This window comes from Acipenser ruthenus, chromosome 39 (genome assembly GCF_902713425.1).
Source record: "Acipenser ruthenus chromosome 39, fAciRut3.2 maternal haplotype, whole genome shotgun sequence".
NCBI classification, from domain to species: domain Eukaryota; kingdom Metazoa; phylum Chordata; class Actinopteri; order Acipenseriformes; family Acipenseridae; genus Acipenser; species Acipenser ruthenus.
Window position 1 is genome coordinate 10,044,074 of NC_081227.1, and position 23,075 is coordinate 10,067,148.

The following is a 23,075-nucleotide window of genomic DNA, read 5'->3' on the forward strand; positions in this document are numbered from 1 at the left end:
AGCGCTGAGACAAGGTCTTAAACAATTGGATATTCCAAATTGGGAGAAAATGGGGTAAAAATAATTGGCAATTTCAAATAAAAAAAAAAGAAAATAAATACAAGAAAATAATGAATAAAACTGAAATTCAATAAATGTGAAATGACACATCAATTAAATGCTAGTGTAAGTGCAAGACAGTACATTGTAATGAGATCCTGAAGTGTAATTTCTGTTTAATAATGTACACTGATTGAATGGGCATGTCTCTCAGCTCTATTGCTGTACCCCCTTTTTAGTGCCTGGTGCAACATGTACAACTGTGCTTTTAAAATTTTTACATGAACCCATTTTAAAAGAAATATGAATTTTGTTTTTTTCTAATAAAGTTTTTATAATTTTTGACCAAAAAAAAAGTTGTGTATTCTTGTCTTATAAAAACTTATGATTTCAAAATATAATTTATTTAAATAATAATAATCACAATCATAATGAAAGCAAGTATGTGCCAGCACGCTGGTATTGATTCAGTTTTGCAATCTCTTCAATATTTTAACTGCGTGTAGTGCAGTAATATGTCACTAGGTGGCAGCAGCAGTCCAGCTAGTAAAAAGACAGTAGGCCTACTGTGCCCTTTTTTTTATTATTACGTAACAATTCTTATTATTTCATATATAATTTTTTTTTTTTACGAAAGTTCTCTTTTAAAATTCTTTTTCTGGATTGCTAAAGTTCTTCGTTGAAGAATATACATTTTTTGTTTAAGAGTTTAAGTTTTTTGTTGAAGAGTTCAAGTTTTTCATTGAAGAATAGAAGTATTTTTGTGGAAGAGCAGAAGTTCTCTGTTGTCCCTCAGAAATAGTGCTGGATTTCCAAATTCTTAGATCTTCAGTTTGGGGTGGCATCAACCTCCTCCCGGTGGGGGTGGGGAGCTGAGGCAGGCTAGACAGACTATTGGAGGGGCTGCTCTATACATCTTGTGTGCACACATAACTCTAGTTATTTTTTTCTCTTAAACAATGTGCAAATATATACAGAAAGATATAGTTTTAAACTTTACTGATAGCAGCTCACTGGTGCAACACTTATTCACAGAAAAACAACTAAGCCAATAAATAAATAAACGAATAGCCTAACTAATGCTAAATAAATATTAACAATAATACCAAAAAAACCATCGGTTAATACCAGCTAATCACTTTAAATCGGAGAATGTACTGTAGGCTATTATATTTTAAAATATTTGCACACAAAAAGAAAACACAGCAACAACAGACACACTATTCAAGCTAAACACCAAAACTACTAAGTTTTAAATACACCTTTTCTTTGCCGTAGCCGATTGAGCCTGTAAATGCATTTAAATAAAATGTAACCCCAATTAAAATGCATCCAATCTGCCACGGTGGCCTATATTCATCAAGGGTTTTACACCAATCTGCAATTGCCAACACTTTTTTTTTCTGAAAAAAATAAATGAAGAACTTCAATCCAAAATGCCCTATGTCCATTTTCGTTATTTTTGGTAAATTGATGTTTTTTTTATTTATTTTTTAGATGCTATTCATTCCTATTACACTACGTGATAAGGCCACTCGCCAGGAGTAAATCTAGGCTATAGCGATATCTGGAAATGTGTGGAATTGACATTTCACTCGTTTTGCTATGAAACTTTTCAAATGTACAAATAAGCTGAAAGAAATGAATGCGGAATGACTTCCTCATCATACCCCACATCTTAAAATCAAACTCTCCGTGCTGTGAGCTCCGCGTGTTCACTTTAATTTTGTATATTATTCAATTTAGAAAGTGCTGGTAATTGCGAATTGGTGTAAAACACCTTGATGAATATAGGCCAGTGTCACAGACTTCAAAATGATCCTATTAGGCCTAATATAAAAACTCTTATTTCGTTTAAATATTCAAAGGGCTGTCTTTTTCTGCTATTAGAAACAAACCATGGCATATATATATATATATATATATTATTTTTTTTAGGACTCGTGGCTCGTGGCTCGCTGACTGGCTGTATATTTGATAAAACAAAAACTGGTAACACTTTACAATAAGTGTCCCGAGTTACAGTGTATTTACATAGTAGTTACTCAGTAACTACATCTGTAGCTACACATACATACAGTGTGATTCTTCATTGTTACAATGTACTTAATGTGTAAAAACCACACGGCATATGTAAGAGCACAATTGTAACTACATTTGTTACTATTTTTTTTTTGCAATGTAACCGCTGTTACACAATTGTTACTCACTCTAAAACCATATTTAGCTTTTTAAAAATGAATTGGGACCTGTAAGATTTATATGTAATCACATATGTAATTCACACTCATGTAAAAAAAAAAGTAGTTACAAATGTAGTTAAAATTGTGTACTTACATATACTGTGTGGTTTATACACATTAAGTACATTGTAACAATGCAGAATTACACTGTATTTGTGTAACTACAGATGTAACTACTATGTAAATACACTGTAACTAGGGACACTTATTGTAAAGTGTTACCCAAAAACTCAATAAACTTTCTTGAGTAAAAAGTTTACAATGTTTATTTCTATACACTCTATCAACCTAAATCACAGCGTGAATTTCATAAAAGCAATACACTCAAGAAGATGTCAACCGATTAAAACTTATTTTTTTAATTTCGGCATCAATGTTATGTGTTCTCCTTTACGGACCAGCGTGATGCACAATGACGCTCACACGACAGCCCAAATCCTACAAATTAACATTAAAATGCTCGTTCTGAATTCATTGTATTTGCTTTATCAATACTGAATTTCAGCAAAGTTTGTTTTACATTTACTCTATACAGGACAAATGTTCATAGAGAGTTCATCTTGATTACAATGTAGTTTTAACTGCTCATAATTCATATGGTTCCACTGTGGCGGAGTCTTTCCTCCTCTTTTCTTCATCACAGAACAGCCCAAGTTTTTTCAATCTCATTCTTCATCAGACAGAGCTTGACGAACACTCTGTACTTTAAAGTCAATGGAAATCAGCCTGCAAGTGATCAGACAGTCTCTACCAAATCATTATACAAAGACATCTGCGTTAGTCCTGTCGAGAAATGTGATAATAAAGCGGAAAACTGGTTAGGGTGAGAGAAAAGGCTCTGAGTCTGCCCTCTAGATGGTAGCTTGCTATCCTTTGTAACATCTCTCCCAAGGCAACTAAGAGACTCTTCTCCTAATTCCAAACCAATATTGCTTCATCTACCACAAGGCAGATTCCACATTGGGTCATTCTCCGTAACTGAGGTCAATCATAGGAACACTCACAAAAATTACTTTACTTACAACTTTTCGTGACAAGTCTTTGTTTAATAACAGTAATAGTGCAAGAGCAAGTACTAATATATATATATATATATATATATATATATATATATATATATATATATATATATATATATATATATATTGTGAACAGGAATAGTCCACGTAAGTATGAGATGTGTAAGCGGTGTCTGTTTTGGTGCAGAAGAACGTGACAGAGACCCAGATCCAAGGAGATTTCTGGTTTAATGATTTTCCTCTTTCTCGTATCTTCAATAAAAATGAACACACAGAAGTTCCAGTTATCAAGCAAAATAATAATCAAACTCAAATAAACACAGTCCAGGACTTTCTTTGTGGATCGAGACCCTCAGGTAAGTAATGGCTTGTTGTATCCAAGTTCCTTTGGTGTTGGCTTGGTATTGTGGCTTCTTTCTCTTTTCCAGGTTATCGCGGATGTCCACCAGATGGCGCTGTGGAGTCGTGATCGTCCCCGTCCTACTCACAGGTTTGTACTTCCGACTGCCCCGGAGGTCTGTTTGCGGTAGAGTGCAGCCCCAACACCCAGCCAACCTTTCGTAAAGGTAAGTAATAACACTGCTGTGTAGATTAGAATTAATACAGGTGATCAAACAGTGAGCAATGAGCGTTCTCTAACTCTCTCCTCTCTTTTGTTGCAGGTTCCACTGTTCCCTGGACATAAAATAAAATGGTGTTTCGTTTAAATAACCCTTGTTGCGTCCCTGCGTATTATTACACCGTTCAACACTTCCAGCTGGACACAGTTCTCCTGGGTTAATAACTTGCCCTGTTCATGGGCTTTTGATACAGTCTTTAAGCACTCTGTTTGAATACACACAAGTCCCGTACTTCAGTAGCTCCCAGCATATCAAAGGTAAAACACAGCATACTCACTCTACAGCAATCCATGTTCTCTGCGTTGCTCCGATGCAGGGAAGCTTGTAGTCCACCGTGTTGTTTCAAGGTAGAACCACCGTGCACTGTCCCGCTGTAGAAACAATGGTTGTCTCCGACTGGTAGTCCACAAGGTTGCTTCAATGCAGCGCCCAATACGCTGTTCCGTTTTGTTTAGAAACAAGTGTTAAATTTGTAATCCTCTGGTTTACCACTGGTTAACATCCCCTTCTCGCTCCCAATGCAGCTGCCCACTTTCGTTTAGATTCGGTACTCTCCCGTCCCACGGCTCGTGTGTGCACCTGTTCTCACGCTCCTCTCTATCTGATTCCAGTAGCTTTTTAAAGCTGCCGCTGTTACCCGTCAGGCACTGTGTTTTTTCCCCGTTGTTGGGAAATGTAGTTCCTGGTTGTTCTGTGTCTCTTCCCTGGTTACTCCCGGTACCTGCTGTCTCTAACCCCTTCAAAACTCTTTTAATCTCACAATATATATATATATACACACACACACACACACATATACATATACAGTGCTGTGAAAAAGTATTTGCCCCTTCTGATTTTCTGCATTGTTGCATATTTTTGACACTGAATGTTGTCAGATCTTCAACCAAAACCTAATATTAGATAAAAGGGACCCTGAGTGAACAAATAACACAAAAATGTGATACATATTTCATTTATTTATTAAAGAAAGTTATGCAACACCCAATGCACCCATGTGAAAAAGTAATCACCCCCTTAGACTCAATAACTGGTTACGCCACCTTTAACAGCAATAACTGCAACCAAACGCTTCCTGTAGTTATTGATTAGTCTCCCACAGCGCCGTGGAGGAATTTTGGCCCACTCCTCCATGCAGAACTGCTTCAACTCAGTGACATTTGTGGGTTTTCAAGCATGAACTGCTCGTTTCAGGTTCTGCCACAACATCTCAATGAGGTTTAGGTCTGGACTTTGACTAGGCCTTTCCAAAACTTTACATTTCTTGTTCTTCAACCATTCTGATGTAGACTTGCTTGTGTGTTTCGGATCATTGTCTTGCTGCATGACCCAGCTGCGCTTCAGCTTCAGCTCACGGACAGATGGCCTGACATTCTCCTGTAGAATTCTCTGATACAGAGCAGAATTCATGGTTCCTTCAATGATGGCAAGGTGTCCAGGTCCTGATGCAGCAAAGCATCCCCAAACCATGACACTACCACCACCATGCTTGACCGTTGGTATGAGGTTCTTACTGTGGAATGCAGTGTTTGGTTTTCGCCAGACATAACTGGGCCCATATCGGCCAAAAAGTTCCACTTTTGGCTCATCTATCCATAGAACATTGTTCCAGAACTCTTGAGGATCATCCAGGTGCTTTTTGGCAAACTTGAGACGAGCATTCATGTTCTTCTTAGTGAGCAATGGTTTCCGCTTTGCTACTCTGCCATGAATCCCATTTTTGCCCAGTGTCTTTCTGATGGTGGAGTCATGAACACATGAAACATGAGCGAGAGAGGCCTGCAGATCCCTGGATGTTATTCTAGGGTTCTTTGTGACTTCCTGGATGATTTTACGGCTTGCTCTTGGAGAGATTTTGGCAGGACGGCCACTCCTGGGAAGATTCACTACTGTCCCAAACTTTCTCCATTTGGACAATATGGCTTCTTTCTGTGGTTCGGTGGAGCCCCAGAGCCTTAGAAATGGCTTTGTAACCCTTTCCAGACTGATAGGCATCAACAACTTTTTTCTGGAAGTCTTCAGGAATTTCTTTTGTTCATGGCATGATGTGCCTCTAGAAGCTGTGTGCTAACAACTTAACTCTGATGGTAAGGGCCAAAGTTAGTCAGATTTATATTGGGCAGGGCTGGCCCAAATCAGGCCTGGTTGTTAACCAAAGTACTTAAACAGCTGACCCTAATTATCCCTTTTAATTGGGTTGAGTTAACTAGTGGGGGCAATAACTTTTTCAGACCTGAAGATTACATGTTTGATTACCTTGCACACCAAACAAATGAAAGAAACACCCTATACTACAACAACCCACAAAAAAATCTGACCAAATATAATGTGAAGAATGTGCAAAAATGCAGAAAATCAGACAGGGGGCAAATACTTTTTCATGGCACTGTACATAAAATCAGGATAAAAGCTATTAGAAAACCTTTTTATTTTTTTACAGATCCATATTCTAATAGCTTTTGAGCCCTCAGTTCTTTACTTGTGTGGTAATGCCCTTCTCATTACAATAACAAGAAGGGTCGGGCATGTGACTGCAGGAGGCGGGTATGTGACTGCACGAGGAGGGCATGTGACTGCACGAGGAGGGCAAGTGACTGCACGAGGCGGGCATGTGACTGCACGAGGAGGGCATGTGACTGCACAAGGAGGGCATGTGACTGCACAAAGAGGGCATGTGACTGCACGAGGCGGGTATGTGACTGCACGAGGCGGGCATGTGACTGCACGAGGAGGGCATGTGACTGCAGGAGGCGGGTATGTGACTGCACAAGGAGGGCATGTGACTGCACGAGGAGGGCATGTGACTGCACAAAGAGGGCATGTGACTGCACGAGGCGGGTATGTGACTGCACGAGGAGGGCATGTGACTGCACGAGGCGGGTATGTGACTGCACAAGGAGGGCATGTGACTGCACGAGGAGGGCATGTGACTGCACGAGGCGGGTATGTGACTGCACGAGGAGGGCATGTGACTGCACAAGGCGGGTATGTGACTGCACGAGGCGGGCATTACCACACAGTAAAGGGCTCAAATGCTTAATTATACAATCCTGGCATGCTGGCCTCGATGAGTCTCAGCGAGATGGAGTGTATTTCCTAAAGCCTCCACATTACAGTTTGGAACATTCACTCCATCACAATACCTCTTAACCTAATGACAATTATTCTTTTTTTGAAGTGGTCAACACCATCTCTATTTTCTAGTAAAGGTGTAATGGTAGAGCATGGTGAGGTCTGATAAGGCTTGTCACGAATAGCATTCCTTTTAACTTCCTCCTCTTTGCATTTAGCAAACTGTTAGTCTGTACCACTTTACATAAACAAAAGGTCAACAAACACGACAAACTCCACTAAAACCCAGTGTGGCTCCGTACAGGTGCTGTTTACAAGCTCACTGTTAGGCTAGTTTTTCCTGCCAATGTTTTTAGCTCCTAGTTCCCCTGTGAAACATATACCTCTAAAATGGCAAGCAAGTGTACATACATCAAGTTTTAATCTTGTTGTCAGAAAAATAGCTCAGCTACTGGTTAGAAAATGAGATGAGAGTGATGATAATAGGGCAGCAGTGTGGAGTAGTGGTTAGGGCTCTGGACTCTTGACCGGAGGGTTGTGGGTTCAATCCCCAGTGGGGGACACTGCTGTTGTACCCTTGAGCAAGGTACTTTACCTAGATTGCTCCAGTAAAAACCCAACTGTATAAATGGGTAATTGTATGTAAAAATAATGTGATATCTGTATAATGTGAAATAATGTATAATGTGAGATCTTGTAACAATTGTAAGTCGCCCTGGATAAGGGCGTCTGCTAAGAAATAAAATAATAATAAAAGATATTTGTGAAAGTATTAGTACATCAGCTATGTTGTTAGTGATTCAGGCACTGTTTGTTTGTTTTCTACAAACCATCTCTTGATGATACTTTTGTTACCAAGTATATGTTTCATATACTGCCCATGTATTGAACATTGTTGGTTTACACAAATGAAAGAAAAGTCTTATGATTGGGGGCTGTGGCAGACATGGAGGAGAAATAGTAGGTTTTAAGTATTTATTTAAACACAAACAAAACAATAAACAAACAGCACGGCTAACACAATCACACAATCTCTCCCTGCACAACACTTCAACACACAGTGCACCTTCCTCTCTTATATTTGTGAGGTGACTTAATTAATTTCCCCCTCTCCCTCCCGTGTGCATATTCCAAATGTGAACAATGAACACATACCCATTCACACTGAACACTTCAAGCACACACACACACACACACACACACATGCACACACGCTGTCACAGGGCCCCTTGAATAAGTATCCCCCCCAACCCCACCCCCACCCTGGCATGAAAAGCTAGCTGCACCACTGAAGGCATCAACATTCTATCAAGGACATGAAGAGGGTTCTAAATTAAGGAAAAGTCTGTTGATAATAAATGATCTGCCAGGTAGAATCATCCCTGGATATATTGATTTAATATAAAAGGTAAATATTTGCTCTTCTTTTTAAAAATACAGTTCTGGTACAGTATAAACAGAATATTTAACAAACTACGATGCATGTATAACACATTTGGAAATGTTGATAGTACCATGTATTACTTGTTCTATAAAGCATATTAAAAGCATATTTTAAGCATTAATTATGTGCTTATGAACAATTCTAAGCACCAAAGCCTTCTGGAAGATACCCAGAAACTCAAGGAGGCTAAGAACGTTCCCTTTCAACATAACAGTGGTCTAGTTCAGCTTGCAGATTGTTACACTGGAATTTACACAAGGAAGCCAAAACCCAGGATAGAGTGGCTCAGTGAATGTGGTTTGGAATGTGTGCAGGAACATCATTGAGTCCCCAGAGACTCCATAAAATGACAAGGAGGCGGCAGTAAAGTCCAGATACACTCCTATTCGACGGCGGTAGGGAGCAATTATTTCAATTTTCTTGTTATTATGCCGGGCAGTATAAATGGAATCAGAGCAGTACAAACTGCAGGAGATGTCATTGCGTCCAAGGACACAGGCATACTGCCCCCCTTTCCTGTTGATTCCTTTATATGTGACTCCTATAAAAGCATCTCCCCCACTCCACTCAACCTCCCAGTAGCAGCGAGTTCCAGACAAACTCTCTCTGCAAAGCACCTGGGTCCACCTGTCAAATCTCTCTGGGTGATCAGGATATCGCTGGGCTTGTGTACTTCGGGTCACCTTTCTGTTCCCGTCAGACAGATGGAGTTTTCTATGCGCTGTGTTGGGGTCCAGTGTCAGATGACGGGAATCTGATTAAAGAGAAGAGGACAGTTAGACAAAAGACAACTATATGAATGGGTACCAGAATTATTTTGCCTTGCAGCAAACCTGGAAAAATCAATCATTTCAATTTTTTTAAAGTAAATATTATTTGAAAAAATATATCTATGTCAGAAAGTAAATATTATTTGAAGATATTTTAATGTCTTTTGTGGAAAGTAAATGTAGAATAGTATCAACAAATTCTTCTCAATTGTTTTAAGGGCCTTTTTTGAAGTTATTGAAATGAACATATTTATTTAGCATTCTGCATGTCAGAATGCCACCATGAGTTAATTACTGTTTGTGCAATTATAAATTTGAAAATAGTTTAAAAAGAAAATACTTAAATGTATTTAAAATGATTTTACTCATAGCACCAGCATTCATGATAAATATTTTGCAGCTGGCACTAGAACCACGTCAGCTAATATCCTCTCTCGCTGACCTGGGACTCTCCGGCACTGCTCTGCCTGGTTCACCTCCTACCTCTCTGACCGCACCTACCAGGTAACCTGGCGCGGCTCAACCTCCACACCTCGCCCTCTCTCAACAGGAGTCCCCCAAGGGTCAGTCTTGGGTCCTCTCCTGTTCTCACTCTACACCCACTCCCTGGGCCCCCTCATCGCATCCTATGGTTTCTCATACCACTTCTATGCTGACGATGCGCAGATCTTCCTCTCCTTCCCCCCCTCTGACCCCACAATCCCATCCCGTATCTCTACCTGTCTGTCTGCTATCTCCTCCTGGATGCACTCGCATCACCTCAAACTCAACCTCTCTAAATCTGACCTCCTTTTCTTTCCCTCCTCCTCCCTCCTCCTCCTCCCCTCTCTCTCTATCTCTGTTCCTCTGGAATCTACCACACTCTCTCCCTCTTCCTCTGCTAAGAACCTCGGAGTCACCCTGGACCCCTGCCTCTCTTATTCCCAGCACATCTCCACTCTGGCACGCACTTGCCGATTCTTCCTGAGCAACATCCGAAGAATCCGACCCTTCCTCACCAACTACACCACCCAGCTCCTGGTCCAGGCCTTGGTACTCTCCCACCTAGACTACTGCAACTCCCTCCTGGCTGGCCTCCCTGCGTCCGCCACCCGTCCGCTCCAGCTCATCCAGAACTCCGCTTCTCCCACGCAACTCCACTGCTCCGCTCACTCCACTGGCTCCCGTTCACCGCTCGCATCCAGTTCAAGACTCTTGTACTAGCCTCAGATGCCTTGACCAGACTGCACCCAGCTACCTCCAGACCCTCATCTCTCCCTACACCCCCACTCGACCTCTCCGCTCCGCCTGCACTTGAAGACTGGCTCTACCTCCTCTACACTCCCCTGCCTCCAGAGCCCGCTCCTTCTCCACCCTCGCTCCGCAGTGGTGGAATGACCTTCCTACAGATGTCAGGACTGCCCAGTCCCTGACCACATTCCGGCGCCTCCTTAAGACTCACCTCTTCAGAAAGCACCTGTAGAACTCCTCTGTTTTTCCCCTGGGACACTTATCACCCTTCCTTAAATGCGCTTTACTTGCTCTTATCTGCCCCCTATTTTACTGCATTTAATCCTTTACTTCAGAGTACTGTAACCTGTCAAGTGTTTAATCGGTAGTATTTTGTACTTAATCACATCCTGATGTAACTATCACTGACACTGTTATCTGCTGTATTATTGAATTGTATTTTGTCATACTTGTACTTGCTTGAACCAAAGTCATTGTATTTATCTTGCTGTTAATTGTATTATTACTTGTACTGTGATTCTTGAAATGTATTTGTTTACGACTGTAAGTCGCCCTGGGTAAGGGTGTCTGATAAGAAATAAATAAATAATAATATAAAGGCAATAGAGAGACAGCCAATCAGTGCAGAAAAACCACACGGAAATTCTGATTGGAGCTCGAAGTTTTTCTGTGAACAAGCGTTTTAAATAATACATTGTCATATGTGGTTTGCTTTTTGTGAGTGTCCTGGCTGGTACGCTATTTATAATGGTTAACAGTATTTAAGCATGTTTTTTTAACAGTAAGAGTTTTTTTTTCTTGCCATGTCATGTGACCATTGTAAACCTCAGCACCAGTAAGATTCAGGAGGTTCCAGTGCCTATGCCAAAACATATTTAAATATTTTCAAATAATTTACTTTGTAAAAAAAATATTTTAAAATATTACAACTATTAGACATAGTTCCTATTTTCAAATAAAATCTCAAATGTACACACAGTTACTAATAAATAATAATTGCAGTCTTCAAACTCTACCCTTCTCTGTTCTCTGCTGTTAACTCAAAATGAAGTGACACATCATCCAATCAAACAGACTTACATTTTAAAAACTCAGCTCTGGTCCTTGGCTCTGGATCCTGCAGACTGTAAACTGCAACTTCATTCACTGGGCAATGAAAAGAGAGAAAAATCAACTTAGTGACTGAATCTGCAATGAATCTACAATGTTTATATAGCCAGGAATGTGCAAGAGGTGTTTATTAATATTTTACAAGCACTGGATTAAAGAATGTATATATTTGTGTATATAATACATACATTGACAAAACGGAATGTTGGATGCTGCAAGCTGATTGGCTGTTGAGGGGCTTTCAACAGTGCATTAAATAGTTTAATGCATGGCGGAACTTATTTTTGTCTAATTGGAGTAAGATTAATAAATATCAATACACAGCATATTAGACTCGCAACAGCTGAGCCTGGGTGTAGTTATTTTCAGTTTCTACTCTGTGCCTTATTATTTTTTTCTCGATTATTTTCACTATAAGCAGTATATATATATATATATATATATATATATATATATATATATATATATATATATATTCACAGTCCTTAAGTTTTTAGACATGTTTTACTATTATTTCAGCCATTTCTGCTAGTTATCCCATCACGACCTAGCGCATTGCGAAGCCTGCAGCTAGATTTTGCTCTTCCCCCAGGTCTACCACATCTCGGTGGTGTGTACTCTCATTTTAACTAGCTTTAGCCATTAGAGGTAAGTAGCTGGACAGAGCTACAATTAATTATTTTTTTTATCCCGGTTGGGATAAACTAGTATTGTATTTGATGTTGGAAATGTTGAAAACCTCCTGTTTAACCTTGTCTTATGGACTATTTTTTCTCCAAAGCGGAAGAATATATAATAACTGTGACGGGGTACTGCCCCGTCTTTATGATCAATGTTGGGACTGGCAGGGAGGGGGTTAAAATTCCTCCCTGCCAGAAAAACATGTGAGAATGTGGCTGGAGCCCTAATTGACTAATCAGTAATTATTGAATAATTGGGCTCCAGCCACAGGGAATAAAAGCCAGGGGAGAGGCCCTGGCTAGGAGAGAGTTGAAGGAGAGTTCCAGAAGCAAGAGTGTGTTTGTATGTGGTGTTTTTCTGTTCCAGTGAAGGCAACGCCCAGCCTGGAAATCTTTATTTTTGTAAGTTTTGCTTTGTGTGTATTTTGTGTTTAAAACCTTTTTTGTTTGGCCCTTGTGCTGGTTTATTTTGTATTTTTGTTTATTAAAAACTTTATTTTTGAACTTTATACTGTCTCTGAGTCTCCAGGTGGCGCTATCCCACTTCTGAACACCAACTGTGACAGGATGGACCGAGGTTTGAGACTCAGGGACAGTATAAAGTTCAAAAATAAAGTTTTTAATAAACAAAAATACAAAATAAACCAGCACAAGGGCCAAACAAAAAAGGTTTTAAACACAAAATACACACAAAGCAAAACTTACAAAAATAAAGATTTCCAGGCTGGGCGTTGCCTTCACTGGAACAGAAAAACACCACATACAAACACACTCTTGCTTCTGGAACTCTCCTTCAACTCTCTCCTAGCCAGGGCCTCTCCCCTGGCTTTTATTCCCTGTGGCTGGAGCCCAATTATTCAATAATTACTGATTAGTCAATTAGGGCTCCAGCCACATTCTCACATGTTTTTCTGGCAGGGAGGAATTTTAACCCCCTCCCTGCCAGTCCCAACATTGATCATAAAGACGGGGCAGTACCCCGTCACAATAACATTGTTTGTTTTTTTTTAAATAAAAACAAATTGTTTTTTTCTATGTTTTATTGTGTCTGTTTTATAAGTGGGATAACACACTCCAGGGCTTGTGGGCTGTGTTGCATTAACATATGTCTTTGTTGATATGTTTGTTGATAGCAGTGTGGAGTAGTGGTTAAGGCTCTGGACTCTTGACCAGAGGGTCGTGGGGTCGATTCCAGGTGGGGGACACTGCTGCTGTACCCTTGAGCGAGGTACTTTACCTAGATTGCTCCAGTAAAAATCCAACTGTATAAATGGGTATTTGTTTGTAAAAATAATGTGATATCTTGTAACAATTGTAAGTCGCCCTGGATAAGAGCGTTGGCTAAGAAATAAATAATAATAATACTTCGCTTCATGCCTCCAGCCCACCCACAGCCGTATGTTAATGCAGCACACTCCACGCCTTGTCGTGTGTTATCCCTTACATATAAATAGGTTTCACACCAACCTGTTTTAGTCATTTTGCTTAATTCCCCCTTGCAGAAGTCCTCAATATGTTCCTTAAGTTCAGCCACAACTTTCCTCATCGTCCCAGAAGAGATGTTTGGATTGACAGTAACACTGGGTAAATCTCCAGTTACAGGAGGGGCACAGAGAGCCTGGAAATTCTACAACATGAAAGTGGAGAAAATTAGTTTTCAGTGAAACAGAATGGGGTCCAAAACTTTTCTGGGGAACACCAATGGTCTATTCAATTGGAAAAGACTGTCTGAAACCACACTCCTAATTAATTTCAAACTTTCTTCACAGCAGTGAGTTTACCTGTAGAAAATGGATGTGATCCTCTGTTTCTGAAAGCTGTTTCAGCTCAGCGTTTCTCCTCCTCAGCGCATCAATCTCCTGCTCCAGTCTCTTTATGAGTCCTTCAGCCTGATTCACTGAAGCCTTCTCATTAGCTTCTATCAGCACAAGAACCTCAGCGCGGACTCTCTTAATGGATCGGATTAGCGCAGTAAATATCATCTTACTTTCCTTTATTTCTGTCTGTGCTGTGCTCTGAGTGAAACAGTGAAGTAGACAAAACATCATATTATTTAGAATGTATATGCAAAATACATAAATACACAGTGGCTTCCTGTCAGTTTCGAACTGATGCTAACATTTTACTTTTAACTTATAAAACCCTTAATGGATTAGCACCCATTTACCCAAGGGTAAATACAAATATATGGGAGGAAGGGACTTTTCCTATGAGGCTCCTACATTATGGAATTCTCTGCCTTCTTTTATCAGAGAAGCTAGAAGTCTTGCTGTTTTTAAGTGAAGATTGAAAACGTATTTATGTTCAAAAGCCTTTTTTTATTATAGCCTTTCTATTATTAATATTCATTAGCACTGTTTTATTATGTTGTGTGTATGATGTTGTTTTATTATTTTTTAATATCACATTTTTTCAACGCATGATTGGAGACTTATATAAAATATCCTTTTTATTATTTTAGTTCTGCTATATCTATAATGAATGTTTTCCTGTGCTGTGTGTATCGTGTTTTTGATGGTTTTTGTGAAGCACTGTGATGGAGTCGTTGTTGTTATCTTTTTATTATTTTAGTTCTGCTATATCTATAATGAATGTTTTCCTATGCTGTGTGTATCGTGTTTTTGATGGTTTTTGTGAAGCACTGTGATGGAGTCGTTGTTGTTATCTTTTTATTATTTTAGTTCTGCTATATCTATAATGAATGTTTTCCTATGCTGTGTGTATCGTGTTTTTGATGGTTTTTGTGAAGCACTGTGATGGAGTCGTTCTTGTTATCTTTTTATTATTTTAGTTCTGCTATATCTATGTAACAGGTGGGACCGCGGGAACCAGGAAGTGTTAATTGTTGGCAGTATAAATATCGGCACCATAAGGGTGCAAGAGAACCAGGTAGTCGATGTGCAGCTGTGTTTTGGTGTTCCCCGTGTTCCTGTGTTCCTGTGGTTCTCCCTGTGACGAGGTAAGCCGGTTGCACTATTGTTTTGCTCCCTCTTAATTTTTATGTGCAGTACTCTTTTGGTGTCCTGGTTTTATGGTATTGTTATTGGTATATTGTAGGGCGAGTCGGCGGATATACTTTTGGACGTCAGTATTCCGGACTCTCCCGAGGTAATGTAAACTGTGTTTTCAATGTAACTGCTGTGTTAGATTTGTTGTGGTGGTGCGGCGTAACCAGGTTTCTTTTGTTGTTGTAGGAAGTGGAACGCCGCCAGCCACTGTTTCTGCTAGTTGTCTTTCCCTGTGTTTATCTTGCACATTGTTTTTGCTTATTATTGTCCCTTGTTTGTTTTAGTTTGTGTACGCACGTTTTTATTTGTCTTTACAGTTTTTATAGTATCGTGCAGCGTTTAGTTAGCTTTTAGTGTGTGTCTATAGGAGCTGCGAGGGAGAGCGTCGCTATTGTAGCTGCTCTGCTCTACAGAGCATTGAACGTTTAGTCAAGTAAGGTGCTGGGTTGTGTTTTCTTTTTGAATTGTGCACTATTATGTTTGGTGTGGTGATTGTTTAGAGTTACACTTTTAATATATTTACTTTAATAATTCACGTGTGGTTTCTTTTTGTTTATTTTATCACAGGTGGTGGTTGACTGCCCTTCTGGGCTTTGGTGGGTGGAGCAGCCAAATATTTATTAATTGGATGGACGTTTCTCTATCTCTCCTCTAGGTGTCGCTGGGGACAATAAATAAGCAATTATTCTATTGTGCAAGATATATGGTTAGGATTGTGTGTAATTGCACTGCAGCAATTGTGGGTTTTAGTGTTGTTGTTGATAATAAAGATTTTGTTGGCACAACCAATTTCCATTCTTTTGTCTTTTCATTTATTTGAGAGGGGCTCTGTGTGGGGTACCCAAATATTGCTGCTAGATTAATAAGGTTATGTGAGGTTCTATTTCTCGTTAAACTATAGATGGCGTAGTCTGCATCGCGACCTGTACAGTTAAATAGAGAATAGGTCGTGGACGCCACATCTATAATGAATGTTTTCCTATGCTGTGTGTGTCGTGTTTTTGATGGTTTTTGTAAAGCACTGTGATGGAGTCGTTGTTGTTATCTTTTTATTATTTTAGTTCTGCTATATCTATAATGAATGTTTTCCTATGCTGTGTGTATCGTGTTTTTGATGGTTTTTGTGAAGCACTGTGATGGAGTCGTTGTTATCCCAGCTGAAGCAGATAGGCAGGCAGGTGAGGCTCGTAATGGAGACACAGAGTTGCGGTGAACACACACGCACTGGCGCAGTATTTATTATCAAACAAAAGACACACTCAGGCACGTTACCAACAATGGGAAATGTACCGAGAAAAAAACGTACCTCTCCAAAACAAAATGAAAATGTGCAGCTCCTCACAGAGGCCTTGCAGCAGCCCTGATCACACTGATCAGCTGGTTGGTATACGCGCTCCGCCGAGACACACCTACCAGCTTAATTAACAGCTGATCTCGGACAGAGCGAGCACATACAAGTGCTAATCCTGTCTGATGGTTGTGGGTTCAAATCCCCTATATAAATGGGTACCAGAATTTGTATTATAAATGAATGTGATATCTTGTAACACTTGTGTCTGCTGAGACTCTAGTCCACAGTACCACAGGATCTTCTGGATTTTACCCTACTTGATTAAATGATTGTCGTAATTGGTCTGAATTTCCATTTGTTCCAGGTATTTAGCAATTGATGATTAAGAGATGCCTACAAAACATACTGCAGGACTGAGGCCCTCCAGGACCAGGGTTGTCTACCTCTGTGCCAAGAAATCAAATAAATCTGTATTTAGGTCTACATTGGCAACTTTAACTACAAATCTGTTAGGTTTAAACGTTTAAACGAATAAACAATGATTTAATAAATGTTTAGTATTATATTTAATTAGTGTATACTTGAGAAACACAGTGAAAAGGAAAGAACTTAATGTCACTTAGTCTTATAGTTGAAATGCTGTGTGTGTGTGTCATTTGGTCTTATAGTTGAAATGCTGAGTGTGTCTGTGCCTCTTAGTCTTATAGTTGAAATGCTGAGTGTGTCTGTGCCTCTTAGTCTTATAGTTGAAATGCTGTGTGTGTCTGTGCCTCTTAGTCTTATAGTTGAAATGCTGAGTGTGTCTGTGCCTCTTAGTCTTATAGTTGAAATGCTGTGTGTGTCTGTGCCTCTTAGTCTTATAGTTGAAATGCTGAGTGTGTCTGTGCCTCTTAGTCTTATAGTTGAAATGCTGTGTGTGTCTGTGCCTCTTAGTCTTATAGTTGAAATGCTGAGTGTGTCTGTGCCTCTTAGTCTTATAGTTGAAATGCTGTGTGTGTCTGTGCCTCTTAGTCTTATAGTTGAAATGCTGAGTGTGTCTGTGCCTCTTAGTCTTATAGTTGAAATGCTGTGTGTGTGTCTGTGCCTCTTAGTCTTTAGTTGAAATGCTGTGTGTGTCTGTGCCTCTTAGTCTTAGAGTTGAAATGCTGTGTGTGTCTGTGCCTCTTAGTCTTAGAGTTGAAATGCTGTGTGTGTCTGTGCCTCTTAGTCTTAGAGTTGAAATGCTGTGTGTGTGTGTCATTTGGTCTTATAGTTGAAATGCTGAGTGTGTCTGTGCCTCTTAGTCTTATAGTTGAAATGCTGAGTGTGTCTGTGCCTCTTAGTCTTATAGTTGAAATGCTGTGTGTGTCTGTGCCTCTTAGTCTTATAGTTGAAATGCTGTGTGTGTCTGTGCCTCTTAGTCTTATAGTTGAAATGCTGAGTGTGTCTGTGCCTCTTAGTCTTATAGTTGAAATGCTGAGTGTGTCTGTGCCTCTTAGTCTTATAGTTGAAATGCTGAGTGTGTCTGTGCCTCTTAGTCTTATAGTTGAAATGCTGAGTGTGTCTGTGCCTCTTAGTCTTATAGTTGAAATGCTGTGTGTGTCTGTGCCTCTTAGTCTTATAGTTGAAATGCTGTGTGTGTCATTTGGTCTTATAGTTGAAATGCTGAGTGTGTCTGTGCCTCTTAGTCTTATAGTTGAAATGTTGTGTGTGTCTGTGCCTCTTAGTCTTATAGTTGAAATGCTGTGTGTGTCTGTGCCTCTTAGTCTTATAGTTGAAATGCTGTGTGTGTCTGTGTCACTTAGTCTTATAGTTGAAATGCTGTGTGTGTCTGTGCCTCTTAGTCTTATAGTTGAAATGCTGTGTGTGTCTGTGTCACTTAGTCTTATAGTTGAAATGCTGTGTGTGTCTGTGCCTCTTAGTCTTATAGTTGAAATGCTGTGTGTGTCTGTGTCACTTAGTCTTATAGTTAAAATGTTTAAATTATTAAAATAAAGTCTAAATGGTATTGGTTAGCCCTGTGCTCCATACTCACTTTCAGTAAGTGCACAGCCTGTTTCAGCTCCCCCAATTCTTTCAGTCTCTCCAAGATTCTCTGTTGTAGTTCTGCCTGCGTCTCTCTCAGCTGCTTCTGTGTTCAAAAACAGTGACATATTTGATGTGACATTGGGCGAGATCAAAACTTTTTGTAAGCTGAACAATTTGCAAAGTAAAATTAAGCAAATTATTAGTTCAATTAAGGTTTCAATTAAGTACCCAAGAACTCGGGTTGGAACAAAAGCCACCAGGATAGTGGGTCTCCAGGACCAGGGTTGATAACCCCCACCAGGACAGTGGGTCTCCAGGACCAGGGTTGAGAACCCCCACCAGGACAGTGGGTCTCCAGGACCAGGGTTGAGAACCCCCACCAGGATAGTGGGTCTCCAGGACCAGGGTTGAGAACCCCCACCAGGACAGTGGGTCTCCAGGACCAGGTTTGAGAACCCCCACCAGGACAGTGGGTCTCCAGGACCAGGGTTGAGAACCCCCACCAGGACAGTAGGTCTCCAGGACCAGGGTTGAGAACCCCCACCAGGACAGTAGGTCTCCAGGACCAGGGTTGAGAACCCCTGCTCTAGTGCATTCGATCCCTTTCAATTCGAAGACGACCAACAACAACATTATGTATGGGATATCCCTGCCCATTGGGTAGGTATTACAGAGCTCTTTATATCAGAGCATGCCGATAGGCCCCTTCCTGGGATGATGCACTCAGTCCCGCCCACCGAGGGATTAAAACCATCATCCCGAGGAAGCTATTTCTCTTTTTGCTTCTCAAGATGGTTTGGTAAGACCTCTGTGTTTAACTGAGCGTTGTTTGTAAAAAGAGCTTCCTGAGTCGACTGCAGTTCCCCTGCATTCGTGCTGAAAGCCGGCTTGTCACTTTCCCGGAATCAGTGACTCCTAACTGAAGTTTATTTTTCTGTCTTCAGCAGCCTGCTCGCTTGTCTTGTGTTTGCTGTTTGCTTTTCAGCTCACCCGCCGTGGCTTCAGCCCTTGTGTCTCCCTGGTGCATGCTATGCACTGACCAGGTGTATGACTACGTGGTTAGGGTAGACATGCTGCATAGCTGCCCCCCGGTGTTTCTGTACCTCGGTGTGCACGGTGCTCATTGCACACGGTGCTCTATGCACAAAGTGCGTATATATCCCTCGGCTCTCTGGTACGCATGGGTGCTCCGTGCAACTGGTGCACACTGTGAACTCGGTATACACTATATTCGGTGCACGTAGTGCTCACGATACACAGTGCAATCAGTGCCTGATATGCATGGTGCTCGGTACAACAGTAGACGCTGAGTCTCCCATGGCCGAGCCATCACCCGAGTATTGTCACCGCGTACCAGGATGGCGTGCTCACGGAGACCCTGCTCCCACAGCTGGTGGCCACGGAGCTCCGCCTCATATCTAGTATGCTGCTCCATATATCTGGCCTTTAAGGGCAAGCCCTTGCACCTCAGACTCCTGGGTGCTCGCTACCTTACACAACGGTTACGCGTTGCAGTTCCGTTTGAGACCTCCCCCCTTCCGAGGAGCCTCGCACACTTTCATGTCGGACCCTCATCAGGCCTCGGTACTCAAAGAGGAAGTGGCCGCCTTGCTCTGCAAGCGAGCCATCCGTCTCATACTGACCAGCTCTTTGTCTGTTACGGTATCCGGACCCTAGGACAGCCCCTCTCAAAGCAGCGACTGTTGCATTGGATTGCTGACACGGTTGCTGAGGCTTATGACACTGCAGGCTTACCCCCACCTGGGAGAGTAGCCGTGCACTCTACTAGAGGGTTGGCTATATCTTGGGCTCTCTTCAGAGGGGCCTCGCTGTCTGATATATGTATGGCGGCTTTGAACATAACAGTGCTTTGGCTCAGAATAATGATTATTTAAATTACTCCCAATGATGGGTCCTGTATTGCCAACAAGTTTTAAAATAATCTGGTAAGAATAACTGCCAAATGTAATCTACTCAACGGCAAACTGCTGCCAGCAACAAAACAATACAAAAGGAAACTGGCTGCACAATAACTGTCCAGAAGAAGGAACTTCTTCAAACTACAAGTACAGAATAGTGGCTGCTTTGAATGTGCTGCATATTTTCTTTTTGTCAAGCAACTAACTGAAGCAGCTTTCACTTGAATGTTCAGAATATTATATTAAATATGCTGTTTGGAAATACGTGGTTGGCTTGCAGGGTTTTTTTTTATTTATTTTACACATAAAGATTTAACTATAATATCTTAAATAGTTCAACTGAAATATGATTTATGATTTTATACAGAGAAAATACTAGAAATATAAATACTACTAATTATTGTTCCACAAACTTTAAAATAAAATCCTGAAATACATTTTAATCCATAATAGTTTAGGCAGAGAAAGTAAAAGACACTGTAAAAAAACGTGCTTAATATCCGGGAATCCTTCTAGGATAGATAGATTGTATTTAAAAATCTCTTGCCTGTTTCGCTGTTCTTTCTGTGTCAGCTGAGACTGTGTCGTGGCTCTTGTGTTTTTTGTCAGCACACAACCAGCAAATGCACATCTGATCAGTTCTGCAGAACCCATCCAACATCTTCTGGTGTTCAGCACAAAGCTTTTGATCCAGATTTCCAGTTGCATCGACCAGTTTGTGCCTCTTAAATGCAGCAGCTTCATAGTGTGGCTTGACATGTGTTTCACAGTAAGAAGCCAGGCACGTCAAACAGGATTTTACAGCTTTGAACTTTCTCCCAGTGCAGAAATCACACCGTACATCTCCAAGTCTAGCATAATTCTGAGCAGGAGGAGGCTTGAGTCCAGTCTTCTTTAATTTCTCCACAACTTCAGCCAGCATGGTGTTTCTGCGCAGAACTGGCCTTGGCGTAAAGGTCTCTCTGCACTCAGGGCAGCTGTAGATTCCTATATGATCAGTCTGATCCCAGCAGTTCTTAATACACCCCATACAGTAACTGTGTCCACATGGAATAGCGACTGGGTTCTTCAATATATCCAGGCACACCGGACAGCTAAAGTGGTCCTCTCCAACTAGAATATTTGCTTCTGCCATTTTTGATTCCGTGAGAGAGACGATTTTACAACAGAAGAAGCTGAACTGTGCCCTCTGGTTTCCTGGAGCGGTGTGTGGCTCTGAGAGGCGGGGTTTGAAAAGCAGGCTGAGCTGACACAGTGTGAAAGACGCGGAGAGGAGAGAGTGGGGGATGGGACTGGAGTTTGAGAATGGCTCTGTACAAAGAGAAACAGATCATATATCACTGTTCTTATCCACTTCTCTACAGGTTTATAACTGGGAAAATAATGCAGAACATGTTGATTTAGTATTTCATTAAAGAAAAATCTGTAAACACCTCAGAATCAAACAGCAGTACAGTACGTACTGACTGCAGCCCCGTGTATTAATTCCATTTCACTTATCAATATATCAGTATATCAATATATCGTAAATATGTTTTAACTTTGTTGACTTGCTTTTTCTAATTTCTCATAAAAAGCAGCACCCCGTTTTAATTCGTACTGCGGATGGTAATTGCTTCTCATCTGCTTGTCTCCAACTCATTTTACGAGTCTTCCTCTCTTTTCTGAAATGCACAAACCCGCTGCATTGAAAGAACCCATTCCCAACACTGGACTGCTACAACTGAACACCTCGTCTGCTAAAATAAAAACCGCTTCAGCAATATTTAATTTGCTTTGTATTATTGTGCAATTCGTGTGTATATGATAACAGTATGATATTAATGCTTTGTTTTTAATTGTTTTGTATATTTGTGATGTGTATCGTCAGTGCTTAATTTGTAAATCGGAGGTCCCGGAACACATAGTGAGCGCGAGAGGGGGGTGTTCCGGGGGGCTCTGCGGTACCGGAACGCATGAGAAAAAAGTGACAAACACAATGTAGCCAGACAGTGTAACTATAACCTGTGTGAAGTGACAAACACAATGTAGCCAGACAGTGTAACTATAACCTGTGTGAAGTGACAAACACAATGTAGCCAGACAGTGTAACTATAACCTGTGTGAAGTGACAAACACGATGTAGCCAGACAGTGTAACTATAACCTGTGTGAAGTGACAAACACGATGTAGCCAGACAGTGTAACTATAACCTGTGTGAAGTGACAAACACAATGTAGCCAGACAATGTAACTATAACCTGTGTGAAGTGACAAACACAATGTAGCCAGACAGTGTAACTATAACCTGTGTGAAGTGACAAACACAATGTAGCCAGACAGTGTAACTATAACCTGTGTGAAGTGACAAACACGATGTAGCCAGACAGTGTAACTATAACCTGTGTGAAGTGACAAACACGATGTAGCCAGACAGTGTAACTATAACCTGTGTGAAGTGACAAACACAATGTAGCCAGACAGTGTAACTATAACCTGTGTGAAGTGACAAACACAATGTAGCCAGACAGTGTAACTATAACCTGTGTGAAGTGACAAACACAATGTAGCCAGACAGTGTAACTATAACCTGTGTGAAGTGACAAACACAATGTAGCCAGACAATGTAACTATAACCTGTGTGA

General features: G+C 40.8%; 1 protein-coding gene across 2 annotated transcripts; it reads right to left on the reverse strand.

The window, feature by feature from the left end:
* Positions 1 to 8,261: 8,261 nt before the first annotated feature.
* LOC117962833 (tripartite motif-containing protein 16-like) lies at positions 8,262 to 21,845 on the reverse strand. 2 transcript variants are annotated; one of them, XM_059009738.1, is made up of 6 exons: positions 21,000 to 21,845; positions 18,541 to 18,636; positions 14,009 to 14,242; positions 13,695 to 13,854; positions 11,518 to 11,583; positions 8,262 to 9,191 (listed from the first exon to the last, which is right to left on the reverse strand). In XM_059009738.1, the coding sequence occupies exons 1-6, from the start codon at positions 21,585 to 21,587 to the stop codon at positions 8,656 to 8,658; spliced, it is 1,680 nt and encodes a 559-aa protein (XP_058865721.1). In that variant the 5' UTR covers positions 21,588 to 21,845; the 3' UTR covers positions 8,262 to 8,655. The 2 variants fall into 2 exon arrangements, with proteins under 2 accessions (XP_058865721.1, XP_058865722.1); XM_059009739.1 differs by lacking the exon at positions 21,000 to 21,845 and adding an exon at positions 18,762 to 20,964.
* Between the last annotated feature and the right edge of the window lie 1,230 nt (positions 21,846 to 23,075).